At 36.6% G+C, this 14,632-nt stretch overlaps 2 protein-coding genes and 1 pseudogene across 2 annotated transcripts; 2 read left to right on the top strand and 1 right to left on the bottom strand.

Moving 5' to 3' along the window:
- The first annotated feature begins 5,398 nt into the window (after positions 1-5,398).
- LOC103342555 (peroxidase 4-like) lies at positions 5,399-8,014 on the top strand. The gene is made up of 4 exons (XM_008246222.3): positions 5,399-5,772; positions 6,726-6,917; positions 7,081-7,246; positions 7,405-8,014. Exons 1-4 carry the CDS (start codon positions 5,551-5,553, stop codon positions 7,791-7,793), a joined length of 969 nt encoding a protein of 322 aa, XP_008244444.2. The 5' UTR covers positions 5,399-5,550; the 3' UTR covers positions 7,794-8,014.
- A 426-nt stretch (positions 8,015-8,440) lies between these two features.
- On the top strand, positions 8,441-11,248 carry LOC103343718 (peroxidase RIP1-like; annotated as a pseudogene).
- A 1,251-nt stretch (positions 11,249-12,499) lies between these two features.
- Positions 12,500-13,383, bottom strand: LOC103342336 (biogenesis of lysosome-related organelles complex 1 subunit 1). The gene is made up of 3 exons (XM_008245990.3): positions 13,155-13,383; positions 12,810-13,015; positions 12,500-12,703 (listed from the first exon to the last, which is right to left on the bottom strand). The coding sequence occupies exons 1-3, from the start codon at positions 13,312-13,314 to the stop codon at positions 12,614-12,616; spliced, it is 456 nt and encodes a 151-aa protein (XP_008244212.1). The 5' UTR covers positions 13,315-13,383; the 3' UTR covers positions 12,500-12,613.
- Positions 13,384-14,632: the final 1,249 nt, after the last annotated feature.

The raw sequence follows: 14,632 nt of genomic DNA, 5'->3' as shown, positions 1-14,632 counted from the left end.
GATGTTTGGGGCCTGGCTAAAATTATCATTCCAAGGGGAGCTAGATGGTTTGTCACGTTTATCGATGATTGCACACGTATGACATGGGTTTCCCTTATCAAAAAAAAAGGAGAAGTTAGTTCCAAGTTTCAACAGTTCTATCAAATGGTGGAGACACAATTTCATACCCGAATTCAGGTTCTTCGGTCTGACAATGGCAGAGAATTTCTCAACCATGATCTTAATCAGTTCTTACAAGATCATGACATCATACATCAATGTTCATGCCCTTACACTCCCCAACAGAATGGTATGGCTGAACAAAAGAATAGACACTTATTGGAAGTGGTTCGTGCCTCTCTCTTTGGTGCCAATATGCCTCGGTCTTTTTGGGGAGAAGGTATCCTCTTTACAACATACCTTATCAATCGGATTCCCTCCAGTATCCTCAATTTCCAAACCCCCCTTCAAACACTCTACCACCATATCCAAATACCTCCTCCCAAAAACCTAGAACCACGGATTTTTGGCTGCGTGGGTTTTTCCACTTACATGATCACTAACGGAGCAAATTGGATCCCCACGCCGAAAAATGTGTTTTTATTGGTTACGCACCTCATCAGAAAGGTTACCGGTGTTATCATCCTCCTAGTCAGAAGGTGTATACTTCTATGGATGTTGTGTTCCGAGAACACGATATATATTTTTCAGCCGTACAAGAGGAGCATCGCGATGCCAACACTTCTCAAATTTCAAGACTTTTTCCTCTAGAATTGTCTTAGACTGAAAACGAACGGTCGCATACTGCAAGTGACCGGTCGCTAGAGCCTCCGCTTGAAAACGATCGGTTGTAGGAAGCAAGTGACCGGTCACCCGAGGCTCTACCTGAAAGCGACCGGTCGCTGGTTGAAAACGACCGGTGGCCCCCAAAAATCACAATTTGATTCAAAACGACTGGTCGCCAGAGGACCGTGACTAGTCGTCTCCCTGCTCTCAAACTCGAAAGAGAACATTGAAGAGTTTTTGCTGCTCAGAGAATTCTTCATCTTGATACCACACCAATCACTGCCGAGGACGTCATTCGGTAACATCTTTTCTTGAAACTGATAACAATAATGAAATATCCCTTGATGATTTAATTTCATAAGGCACAGAGCCTACATATCATATTCCAAAATGGAAGAACCGTGGAAAACCTCCAGTTCACTATGAAGCAGATCTTAATGCAAAAGGGAAATATCCCATCAACAATTATGTATCCATCAGCAGACTATCAGAGTCACGGGTACACTTTGTAAAGCAGTTGGCAGACATACCGATTCCCAACAGTGTCATTGAAGCATTAGAAGACTCAAAATGGAAAGAAGCCATGAATGAAGAAATGTGAGCTTTCTAGAAGAATGGCAAATGGGAACTCGTGCCATTACCTCATGGAAATAAGACAGTGGGATGTAGGTGGATTTATACTGTGAAACTCAAAGCAAATAGATCCATTAAAAGATATAAAGCTAGATTCGTGGCGAAGGGGTACACACAAAGATATGGGATAGACTACCAAGAGACCTTTGCTCCAGTAGCCAAGATTAAAACTATCAGAGTCCTTCTGTCTCTAGCAACAAATCTAGATTGGCCATTACATCAGTTTGGTGTCAAAAATGCTTTCTTACATGGAGACTTGGAAGAAGAAGTATATATGGATTTGCCACCAAGATGTAACTTAGCTCGTGACAAGGAAAATCAAGTTTGCAAGCTCAGAAAGTCATTGTATGGGTTAAAGCAATCCCCCAGGGCATGGTTTGGCACATTCACTAAATCCATGATGAATTTTGGATATATACAAAGTAATGCAGATCACACTTTGTTCTTAAAGCGTGATGGAAGAAGTCTTACTGCATTGATTGTTTATGTGGATGACATAGTCGTAACTGAAAATGACACAAGAGAGCAACTAAAACTACAGAAGTATTTGTCTTAAGAATTTGAGATGAAGGATTTAGGTGATCTGAAGTACTTTCTAGGAATTGAAGTAGCCAGGTCCACAAGTGATATATTTCTGTCTCAAAGGAAGTATGTATTAGATCTACTCACTGAAACAGGAATGCTTGGATGCAAACCTGCTGATACACCCATCGAGATGAATCATAAGTTATGTGAAGGCATGGATCAAGAACCAACCAACAAGGAACAGTACGAACGCTTTGTTGGAAGGTTGATATATCTAGCTCACACATGGTCAGACATTGCATATGCTGTGAGTGTGGTTAGTCAGTTTATGCATTCACCCAGTGTGTCCCACAGGAATGCAGTTGATCGAATCTAAAGATACTTAAAATTAGCACCTGAAAAAGGATTAATGTTCTCAAAAAATAAAGATCTCAAAATTGTTGGATATATAGATGCTGATTGGGCTGGCTCCATTCTGTGACGCTCTACTTCAGGTTATTTTACTTTTGTGGGAGGTAATCTAGTCACTTGGCGGAGTAAGAAACAAAATGTGGTTTCTCGATCGAGTGCTGAAGCAGAGTATCGAGGAATTGCTCACGGAGTTTGTAAATTACTATGGATCAGAAGACTATTGATAGATTGGGGTTCAAGCAAGAAAAGCCAATAGAGTTACATTGTGATAACGAGTCAGCCATCGATATTGCCCATAATCCAGTTCAACATGATCGAACTAAACATGTTGAGATGGATAGACATTTTATCAAAGAAAAACTTGAGAAGAAGATCATCCGCCTACCATTCGTAAAATCAGAAGATCAGTTGGCAGATATATTAACCAAAGCTGTTTGTGGAAGAGTATTTTAGACTCACTTACCAAGTTAGGCATTGGTGACATATATGCACCAACTTAAGGAGGAGTGTTGACGTAAGTCTCCTAATTAATCAATGAGATTTACTTCCTTGATTAATTAAGGAATTTACTTTCTTATTTTTATAAAGTTGATAAATCATTGTTTAATTATGAGATATTTTCTTAATTCTTTACTGTATTTAATTCCTTGTATAGCACCCTGTAAACTCTTATATATACCTCCTTATGGAGAAGAATAAAGTGAACCCAAAGTATTCAAACCATATTCATATTTTAGCATAAGCTCCTCCTTAATTTTAAGAAGTCAAGTCTTGCTCTTTGGCAAAATCTGAATCACTAACTCATTCAACTTGAATTCCTCTTAAATAAATAATTGAAAAAGACAGAGAATAGAAAGTCGGTCAACTTTGAACGAATAGAGAGAGATTAAGATGGTTTAACTTATCAAAATTTTAAGGTTTAAGGTTTGATTAATTACTGTATAAGAATGCATTATTGGACATATATATCATTGTATTAAAATAGATGCGTAGAAACAAGATATTATAAAATATTTACTATTAAAAAAAAAGTTTTAAAAAAATTAAGAATATTGTAGGATTAATTCTCGAATAATATTCCAAATGTTTGCAAATCAATTTACACCCCAATTAAATTTTATATTTATTTCCATTCACCAACAATTGGCATCCACAAAAGTTGTATTCAGACTTTCTTGTCAGAAAATAAATAAATAAAATGCTACGGAAAATAGATATATTAAAATAGGGGACGGATATGTGGCATTACGTTTTTGACATAATTTTTGGGCCATTAGATTACTCAACTTTCAATGGTTGAGATTAAATATTACTTGGCAAGTAGTTTTAATTTTTCAAATAGACAATCATTAATTTTATTTTCTCTCTCATAAAAATAAAAGAAATTTTTTTTTTATATCCAACCTTTTTGTTGGAAGACGTAATCCCTCTTGCCTCTTTAATCTCAAAAACGGGTGTCTAGTATCTCTAATATAGTAGTACATAAGAAAATCACATTACTTGAACTAGTATTATATACTTTCAGTATGGATATATATAAACACATTTCTCTATGTATTTGTAGAGCCATGACCATTTCAAGCCGAAATGTGACACCGTTAGTGTATTTATGGGTGGAGTCACATCCCGAAATATGACACCGCTACTAGCCTGAAATGGTCCACTACTAGTGTATTAATTGATGGAGTCACATACAAGCCTGAAACGGGTATGTATCCCTCCAAACTGATAACGAAAGTGATATTTGTAGAGAAAGATAAGGAGGAAGAAAGCTAGAGAGAGGACACAGAGATTTCTAAGAGATCTTTACTGTTTGTATTTTCTTAATGGACAATTACCGTACACACAAGATCTCTTAGAAATCTCTGTGTTCTCGTGATCAGTTAGGAATTGTTAAGCAATTGTATAAAGCTTTTGTGTGTACGGTAATTGTTTATTAAGAAAATACAAACAATAAAAATCTCTTAGAAATCTTTGTGTTCTCTCTTTAACTTTCTTCCTCCTTAACTTTCTCTGCAAATACTACTTTCGTTATCACAAACTTTCAATTGATAAATTCTAAAAATACATATACGAATACTAAATGATGTTATACTTGACGAATTCCTCGCTATAAAAAGTGGTCCAACAACTCTACATTACATTTATGGCAATGAAAGAAATCCCAATAATGAAACTGCATTCATAGGATTTTCCAGCTAAAGTCTAACCACACGCATATGGGTCCACTAAGTATAAAACTCACAATCTAATTATTCACGGTTTTACAAATCACTACGTACTCTGTAAAGAAAAAAAGGTTGAGATACGATTATCCATCCCTAACTAATTCATCAATAATCAAATCAACATCATTACTAAAATGACCCTATCTTTGCTTGGCTACAAATGTCATCTCGTCACGCTCAAAACTTAAAATTTATTGTCTAAAAGCCCTTGTCCATCTGTATACGATAGCTACAGACAACCTGCCAAAAATACTCCGTCACAGACTTTTTTTTATAATATACAGAAATGTTGATTTTGTCTGATAATATTTAAGTCCTTTTTCTATATTTTCTCGAAGAGCACTGTTTTTCTTTATTTATTTTGGTTTTACGTGCCTACATTTCTCAAGTTTGACCCTATCATCTCTTTGTATTATAATTGATGACCTAATATGAATATGAAGAATCCTAGTTACTTTCTCACTCTACTAGCTCTATTTATCTTTTAAACATGAAAATCACCCTCACTCAAGAATTTATAATGATTTGAAAAGAAAAATTAGGGTCTTCCCACACTCCTAGGCTCGATAAATTTAACATTATTAACCTTCGATCTAAGCTTACGAACACCAAGCCCTCCAATTATTTTCTGTGTGGTTGGAATTGTTCAATTATTTGCATGGTTCATTTCACTTAACGTGTTTTGGTGTTTACTTGGTCTATCATTTTCAATCCTTACAGTTGGCTAATTAATTATTATTAATGCATTTAATTAAATTCTAGACGTAGATATCCCATGCCATGCACTGCTTATACTTGGTCTTAGTCTTTCAGATTAGGTAACCATGCCAGCGCTAAACTCCCCCTCCCCTCATTTCTTCCTCTATAAATATAAACCCTTTTAATCTCCATGCATACACCAAAGGCTCTCTCAAGCTGCCAAAGCTAAACCACACTCCTAAACCCTTGTTAAACCCTTTGTTAATTTAATCAGCTTTTGAAATTACCAATGGCTTCTGGTAGGAGTTCTTCTCTGTGTTCCATATGGGTGATTGTCCTTCTTGTGGGTTTCACAGGGAGCTCTTCTGCTCAGCTCTCTACAAATTTCTATTCGAAGAGTTGCCCTAAGGTTTTTCATGCAGTCAAATCTGTTGTGCGGTCTGCTGTGAAAAAAGAAAAGCGCATTGGAGCTTCCCTCCTTCGCCTTCACTTTCATGACTGCTTTGTTAAGGTAATTATTTCTTATTCATTTTTTTTATATAAGCAATAGTTTAAACTATTTTACATTAATTCAATCTATAGGAAGGGGGGACTCGAATCTGGGTGCAAGAGGGCGACTCACTGTCTTGGCCAACTGACTTAACCCACGTTTAATTTGCCTATGTTACATATTAATTAAGTACAAGAATATGTGTGGTGCTATGCACAGGGCAGGCTGGGTGCCTGCCCAGCCCAATTTTTTTTTAAAAATTACCTACATGTGTTATAAGCCCATCCAAAAATTTAAAAAAATTAAAAACAAACCCTACACATATGTTGCCCATCCAGGTTGTCTCATATCTTCTCTCTCCTTCTCTTTCGACCTATTAGACTTCTTGTTTCCCTCTCTCTTTACTACCCGAAAGCAACAAGTTTCTCCCTTTTTTTGGGGGAGGGAGTGTGTCAAATTCTCCCTCTATTGTCAAAGTTCAATCATTGTGTCACATCTACAATAATGTATAGGGATGATGAAAAACAAATGAACTTCTGTTCGCATGAAAAAGAAAAACATGGTGCTCCTCACTTTTCTATGTTCTCCCTACGAAAATTCAAATATGCTGCACGCAGGTTGAAGACATGCATATATAGCAAAAGTCCAAGTCTTCGATGATGAAATCCCAAAGGCGCCCTTTACGGCAGTAAAATACTTTCAACATCATGAGGGCATGCACGCAGTGTTTCTTTATTCAAATTATGTTTATGTTTAATTAGTAAACATCGTAAACATGTTGACTTTACAGCTTCATGATTAGCAACGTTATATTTCTTGAATTTTGGTGTTTAATAGTAACTTAAAAACTATTAATAGTTGTGGGTTAAGTCACTTCACTAAGGTAGTCTGTTTACCTCTTTGTGTCCGAGCTCGATCTCTCTCTCAGTATCTAATCCTATAGTGTTTAATAATGTTTAATTGATCATAACCAGGGTTGTGATGGGTCTGTACTGCTGGACGACACTTCTTCCTTCACAGGAGAGAAGACTGCAGCTCCCAATAATAACTCTCTTAGGGGATTTAAGGTTGTGGATAAGATTAAGTCCAAAGTGGAAAAAAGATGTCCCGGCGTCGTTTCATGTGCTGATATCTTAGCCATTGCTGCTCGAGACTCCGTTAAAATTGTGAGTAACCAATACAAATCTTATACTTAATTTTACACATCACAACAAAAACACATGATACTAATTATGCTACATTAAACAAAACAGTTAATATCCAATATTTTTTAGGGATATTAATTTATCCTATTAACACTTTGAAACTTTGCTTTTTATTTTGTTGCAGCTTGGAGGACCAAGTTGGAAAGTTAAACTTGGAAGAAGGGATTCCAAGACAGCTAGCCTTGCTGCTGCCAACAGATCCCTCCCTGCTCCCACTTCTACCCTCAGCCAGCTCAAAACTGGATTCCGAGCTGTAGGTCTCAATGAAAGGGACTTGGTAGCCCTATCTGGTAACAATGACAGCACCCCCTTAATTGATTTGCCAGTATTTCATTTGGTTACATTCGATGACCTATGATTCTCATTTATATATAATAATAAAAACATCTGTATACAAAAAGCATTAATCTTGTCAGATAGTCTGACATGCTATGTTACGTGATGGCAGGAGCGCACACGATCGGGAAAGCAAAGTGCACATCTTTCAGAGTTCGCATATATAACGAGACCAACATTGATGCATCATTTGCCAAGGCCAGGCAAAGAAAATGCCCAAGGACCGCAGGAGACAACAACCTTGCACCTTTAGACGTCCAAACTCCCCACACTTTTGACACTGCTTACTTCAAGAACCTCATCAACCAAAAGGGCCTCCTCCACTCTGACCAAATTCTCTACAACAATGGTGGATCCACAAATTCATTGGTTAAAAAGTACAGCGGCAGTGCCCATACCTTCAATTCCGACTTTGCCAAGGCAATGATCAAGATGGGAGATAATAAGCCACTCACTGGATCCAACGGTGAGATTAGATTGAACTGTAGGAGGCCTAACTAGCTAGCTAAGCTAAGGAGGTACTTTCTCTGTCACAAGAATAAACCAGAATTGGAGGTTTCACCCAGATGTTGGGAGAATTATTGTTTTGTGTGAGATATAAGGTTATTGTTTGTTGAGTTGAGTGAGAATTTAATTAGCTGGTGTTTTTTATTCTTCCAACGCATAAAAGCATGTTTTTTATTTCAAGAAATTCATATTAGCTAAAGTTGTTTACCTATTAATTGTTGATGGAATCGAACAAAGTAAATTTGGCCCGTTGGTTTTGAACTCAATTCTATTGATTTGTTAAAACCCAATAGACTGGGTCAGGTCCAAATCCTGATAAAAGAATCAGGTCAGCCTGATTTGGACAGCCATTAATTCACTAATATGAATTCATACACTCTCCATTGATAGTGGACTCGTTCCAGCCTCCATTGATTTTGTATAAAATATTTGGCGCTGTGACTACTATTTCTGAACGGTAAGTTATTAGATGTGAACTAACAATTATCCTAATATTCAATTTATATAAAATTATAAAACTGTTTTTTTAATATCCACCGTCAACTTTGAATGAAATGAAGTAGGTGATCCTAATACACTTGTCACGTATTCGTATCTGGATTGGGGCATGTCATCGTCAACAACAATTAAGTAACCTATATATGTACACATCTGCAAAACTAAGTTCTGGTTTCTACAACAAAGTGTGCCCTCAGGCATAGCTACCAGAAAAGTGTTAAATATTTCATGAAAAGAAATCAATAGAACAACAACACCATGAATCACATTAGAATAAACCAATAAACCAATAACAAACTTAATAATAAATCAAGAACACTAACCTGGATTAGAAGAAGAAGACATGAAGGTCTGTTGGAACCGTCTTCTATTCTTTGCAATACCAAATGCTAATATCTCAATAGGGCAGATAATATCTTAGCGTGTAATTGTAAGAATAGGGACTAGTCCTTTTATATTGATAACAAAACTCTAACCTTCCTATTATATTTTAGGGATTGCTAATTTATGTCATAAATTCATGGATATCTTACAATATAAGAAGGCCCATATAGCTTTATATATATTGGACTCTAATACATTATGGTCCAACAAGCTATGTGAAATATATGTATTATAATTAATACTCAATTTTCTTCCAACAAAAAGTCGTCAAACGGGCCATCAGCCAGGAGCCACACATCGGAGCCTCTCTACTTCACCATCATTTCCAGGATTGTTTTGTTAATGTAATTAAGCTTATATTGATTGTGCATCTATGTTGCACCGATACGCCGGATTTTTGGGGTATGCTCGTATCCGATACGGCGCCGATACGATATGGCATCGATACATATCCGATATGCCATGTGGCGTATCGTAGACTTTTCTAGGATGTTGACTTTATGATACGGCTCCGATATTCCATTGATATGATCACGATACGCTAGCGATATTGTCCCGATATGTAAATGGGTAACTTTGACAGCAACTAAAAGAGAAGAAGAAGAAGAAGAAGAAGAAGAAGAAGAAGAAGAAGAAGAAGAAGAAGAAGAAGAAGAAGAAGAAGAAGAAGAAGAAGAAGAAGAAGAAGAAGAAGGAAGAAGGAAGAATGAAGAAGAAAAGAACTTACTTGCACTTGCAGCTGCTGCTAATCTGCAGTTGCAAACAATTGATGTGCAAAGAAGAGGCGGCTAACTAGTGAGGAAGATGATGTTGGGTGCCCCAATTACAATACGCACCGTTTTAGTTGCATATTTGGTGGCCTTTGTTAAAAAAATTGTTTTATACTTTTTAATTCTGATGCATTCATTTGGGCCAAACCCAAGAACTGAAACAAGTCATATATGGCCTAGAAAAACATAAGGAACTAGAAAAAAAAAGCCCAAATGCTAATTTTACACATATATATATATATATAATTTTACATATATATGTTTATATTTTTATATTATTTATATTTATATTATTTTAATCTCCGTATCGGTGCCGTACCCGTATCCTATTTTTAGAGATTTTCCGTATCGACGTATCGTATCGTATCGTATCGATCGTATCGCCGTATCCGTATTCGTATCGGTGCAACATAGTTGTGCATGCATGTAGTGCACTTGAAATAGTTGTTAATGTAAATGATCAGTTCTAAATTTTTTTTTCCTGATGTGTTCATGTTTGAATTGATACAGGGTTGCGATGGATCAATGCTGCTTGATGATACTGCCAACTTCATCGGTGAGATGACCGCCTTCCCAAATCTGAATTCGATCCGGGGATTCAACGTTGCAGCTCGTGATTCTGTATCCATTGTGAGTATATACATGTTTGCTAATATTGCTAGGTTCATCAAATGTATTCACCAAATATTGTCCCAGTATACGTTCCATTTTCATACTTAAACCCTAATGTTCATTTGGCGGACAAATTTGGTGACTCTAACAGTACTCATTTTCTTAAGACGTATGAAATGTTTTTATTAATGAAATTTTGTGTTTGTGTTTTAGTTGGGAGGCCCTGATTACAAAGTACAATTAGGAAGAAGGGATGCAAGAAATGCAAGCGTGAATGATGCAAACAGAAATCTTCCACCCCCATTATTCAGCTTCTCTCTAACTTCCAAGCTCATGGACTTAACCCGAAAGACTTGGTTGTGCTCTCAGCTGCCCACACCATTGGACTTGCTCGGTGTACAACCTTCCGTGCCAGGATTTACAATGATACCAACATAGACCCCAAGTTTGCAGCCTCTGCAAAATACAATTGTCCAACAACTGGAGGAGATAACAACACAAGGCCACTAGATTCAACTACAAGGCGATTCGATAACGTCTACTTTAAGGCTTTGTTACAACAAAAGGGTCTCCTCCATTCTGATCAAGAGCTCTATAAAAATAATGGTACAGATAGTGATAAGCTGGTGCTGAAGTACAGCAGGAACTCGGAATCTTTTGCAAAAGACTTTGCAAATTCTATGATCAACATGGGCAACATCAAGCCTCTCACTGGGAATAATGGAGAAGTAAGAGTCAACTGCCGGAAAATCAATTAGAATCGAATTTTCGATTCTATATGCTTGATAGACATTGTGACCATTTCCTAAAAGTTTAAGCTTTTAGGATTTAGTGATTGTCCAACATGTGCCGGAGCTTGGTTTGGAGGAGGTTTAGGGTACGAATCCTCCAGTTTTCTTTCCTCACTTTTTGGTTGGTGTGCGAGGTGCACGGGTTTGGTTTGCATCTATATGTTTCTCTCTAGTTTGTATATTTTTTTTTTGGTCATTCCATGCATAGAAAGAAACTGCGTGTGAGAAAAGGTGTTAACTTGATATACATTTGTTGGCCTATTCTGTAACAATTAAAGTTTTTGAAGTCCATTGACATGATTTGATGTTCATGATCATGGCTAAGTGTAATCTGTTATGTTGTTATGTACCCAAAAAATGAACTATCTTATTTAATAATAAAGATTTTCTTTGACATTATATTGCAAGACATGGCATACTTCTTGTCGTCCAAGTTTTTTTTCCCCAAATGTTTGATATCTTTGTTGAGGTGGTACCTGGTACTTGTTTGATATTGTCAAATTCGCATTGTCTGATGTAACGCTATGTATTTTTCATTTGACATATGGCAAGTTCCTTTCTAAAGTTTGCCGAACCCTCAATTAATTAATTAGCAGAGTATGTTATATATAAGCCAACTGTATTGACTTTAATTTTTCTTTTCAAAATGCTAAAGCAGCTTTGCTTACCACCCTAATCCGTGTCATCTCTTTAATTATGAAACCATTTTAATATCCACCGTTCATGTCTTGCGTTGCAAGGCATTGCGATCGGGAAACCCCCTGCTTAATTTTAAACACAGATGCTTAAACCCACATTGGTGTTTGTTTTTATCTCTATTTGATTATAGTTTTCTGTTTTTACATTAACAAAACACAGCTGCTTACAAAGACTTTGGTGTCTGTTTTGGGGGAAGTAAGATAAATGCAGAACCCAAAGTCGTTCCTCCAGCACACAATCTGCAAAAAAAAATGATAGTTCTCTCCACGACCAAAACCAAGTTGCAGCACTGAAGCAGAAAACAAGTAAATGGTTAGGTGGCCGACTCTATTCTTAAGATTAATTTTTAATGAAATCCAGGTTAACAATCACCGTTCAGACCAAGTCTTACTGGGAAGTCAATGGTGAAACAGAGGATTAGTACTAGATTAGAATACAAATCCCATCTAATTAAACCCTTTTCAGAATTAGCTGATGTAAGAAACTTGTGCTATTGGTTAATCCACCCTAACCCTAATCCCTAAGATGTTGACACTCAACTCAGAGTCAGCCAAAAGCCAACCTGAGTTTTCTGTTTTCTGATACAAGTTGCTGCGTTTTACATTTGACATTTTCCTTCTTCATCTCTTCATGTGACCTCTTCAAAATACAATTGTCATTTGATTTCTAGTTAAATTTTGGAAAGGCCATTACAATGTCAATTGTGACCAAAAATAAACAACGTAGATATATACTTGCCTCCCTCTCATTCATAAAGAGGGATGCTAGGGACAGTTCACGCGGCACCTGCCTGAGTGACTATCAGTTGTATCATGCCTGAGTGACTATCAGTCGTTGATACATTATAACGGCCGTGTTGGTGGCTTGTCATAATTTCCCTCATAAATCCTACTAAATTCAGCTACTTTCAAGCAGATTTGCACATTGTGAAAAGTGAAATACCATATGGGGCAAAAAGAACCAAGGTTTATTATTTTATAATTGAGATGCTTTAAAAATTATAGAGAAGATAATCAGAAATTACATGGAAATTGGTAAAGACAAACACCTTGCTGCTTGATCATGCTTGGTGAATGTTGTGAATAGCTGCAGTGATACTCTTACAATCAAACTCCATGATCTTCATCCAGTTCTCAAAATCTCCAAATTCCTGTCGCACAAAGAAGAAAAACCCCATCTTTAAAAACCAACATTAATTAAATTTACAAAAGAAAAACTGAAAATCGCCGAAAATGCATAATTGAAATTCTATCAACCTTAATGGCGGAGTTCATAGAATGAGTGACAGAGAGCCATTGATCGGTCTGTTTGGTGAAGCGAGTGATGGTGGCGGTCAAAGCCCTAATTTCATACTCAATTCGCTTCTCGTTCACAAACGACTCTTGAACGCCGCCGTTCACTGCGTCCACCATCAGCTCCGCCGCGCGCGCCGCCTTCTTAATCGCGTCCTTCTTCGCCTTCTCTGATACAACCAATCGCCTCTCATTACTCTTAATCACTCAATTAATTTCTCACTAATCCAATTTCAACAATCGAGCTTCATTTTTTCAAACCCTAGGTCGAATTCAAAATTCGATTTGGGGGGAACTGAGTCAACTCACCAGTGACTTCGCGGAGTCTGAGGGAGGTTTGGTGGTGGTCCTGAACCAGTTGGAGCAGAGCTTCTTCTACACCTCCTGGCTCTGGCTCCGACGAGAAGGAGAAGGAGGACGACGAGGCCACGCCGCCATGGGCGAGTGGAAGGGACGATTGCGAGTACATTCTTCAGTCGTTTAAGGTGTTCGAAACCAAACGGTAAGTCGTATTGAATAGACTTTAACCCCCATTTTGTTTGTTAAGGGCCAGTTGCATGAAGTACGTTTGCAAAACAACGATTTTGTTGGAATCGCTTTTGTAAAAAGAACCTTGAAATTTTTTGTAGGGTTTAGGCCAGCCCAACATTATCATGGGCAAAGAAAATAGAAAGTACTTATTGAGGCCCATTTTTTCGGGTTGGGTTGAGGCCCAACTGGCACCAGCCTTGTTATTTGTTATTAGTCAAAGGTCAATAAAGAAGAAGTTATCTTTGACTTGTGTTTAATTAAGGTACTAGTCTCTTCGCACGTGCTCCCGCGCTTTAAGAAAGGTCTTTTTAAAGTAAATTTAAATTTATTTTAGAATTAAAAAAAGATAATAGGTAATTGTGTTTCATAAATATATGATCCATTATCTTATTTTTCTTTTAATTTTAATTTTTTAAATATGAAAAAGTATGAATTTACCATATTATCCTCATTTAATTAATAATTTTAATTTTTAATGTTTGCATTAACCAATGATATTTTTTAGCATTTTGAATATTTTATCATTTTCTACCTCTTACTCTATATATAAAATAAATACGATTAGGAAAGGGCATCATTAAATTTAAGAAATTGAAGGGGCTTTGTCTGCTATGATTAGGAAAGGTGGCTGCAGATAAAAGTCAAGCTCACTATTTTATGCTTTTTAAGTAGGTCGATCAGTTAGGGTTTAGCCGTACCCAACCAATCTAATATTTCAAACATGTTGAATTCACTCAACAAATTATGTGTTCAAATTCTTATTCTATCATATATCTTGTTCATTTTCTCTAACTACTCAGGAATGAAACTTGAAAGGGTAAAAGTTGAATTTTAATACAACAATTATAGTGGATGATAATCGTCCCTCTATTATTAATCTTTTCAACTTCATGAGTTGATGAAGTTAATTCGATTTGTAGCAAATCACGGTGAAATGTAATTAAAATTTGAAGTATATATATTTGCTTTTCTTTTTATTATTATATATATAATCAATGTAGTGCTTGGTAGCTAATTCATTGGGTAGCTACAACATCAAAACAAGCTCTTGTCTACATTGACCCGGAAAAGAAAATGACATAAAGAACTTCGACTGCCTTCTGTCTGCTGCTATGTTTGTTTGTAAATTCTCAAACACGTTTGATATACGTTTACTTTTAATGATAACGTTCATTGATGCCAGCTCACTGAAAGGAGTCATATCGATCTAGTGCACCCAGCCATCACTATCTAGTCCTTGATTCTCATGGCGGAAA

The sequence above is a fragment of the Prunus mume genome, linkage group LG1, assembly GCF_029339155.1.
Source record: "Prunus mume cultivar Tortuosa linkage group LG1, ASM2933915v1, whole genome shotgun sequence".
Taxonomy (NCBI): Eukaryota; Viridiplantae; Streptophyta; class Magnoliopsida; order Rosales; family Rosaceae; genus Prunus; species Prunus mume.
Note: the sequence above shows the minus strand (reverse complement) of the source record. Positions and strands in the feature narration are given on the sequence as shown.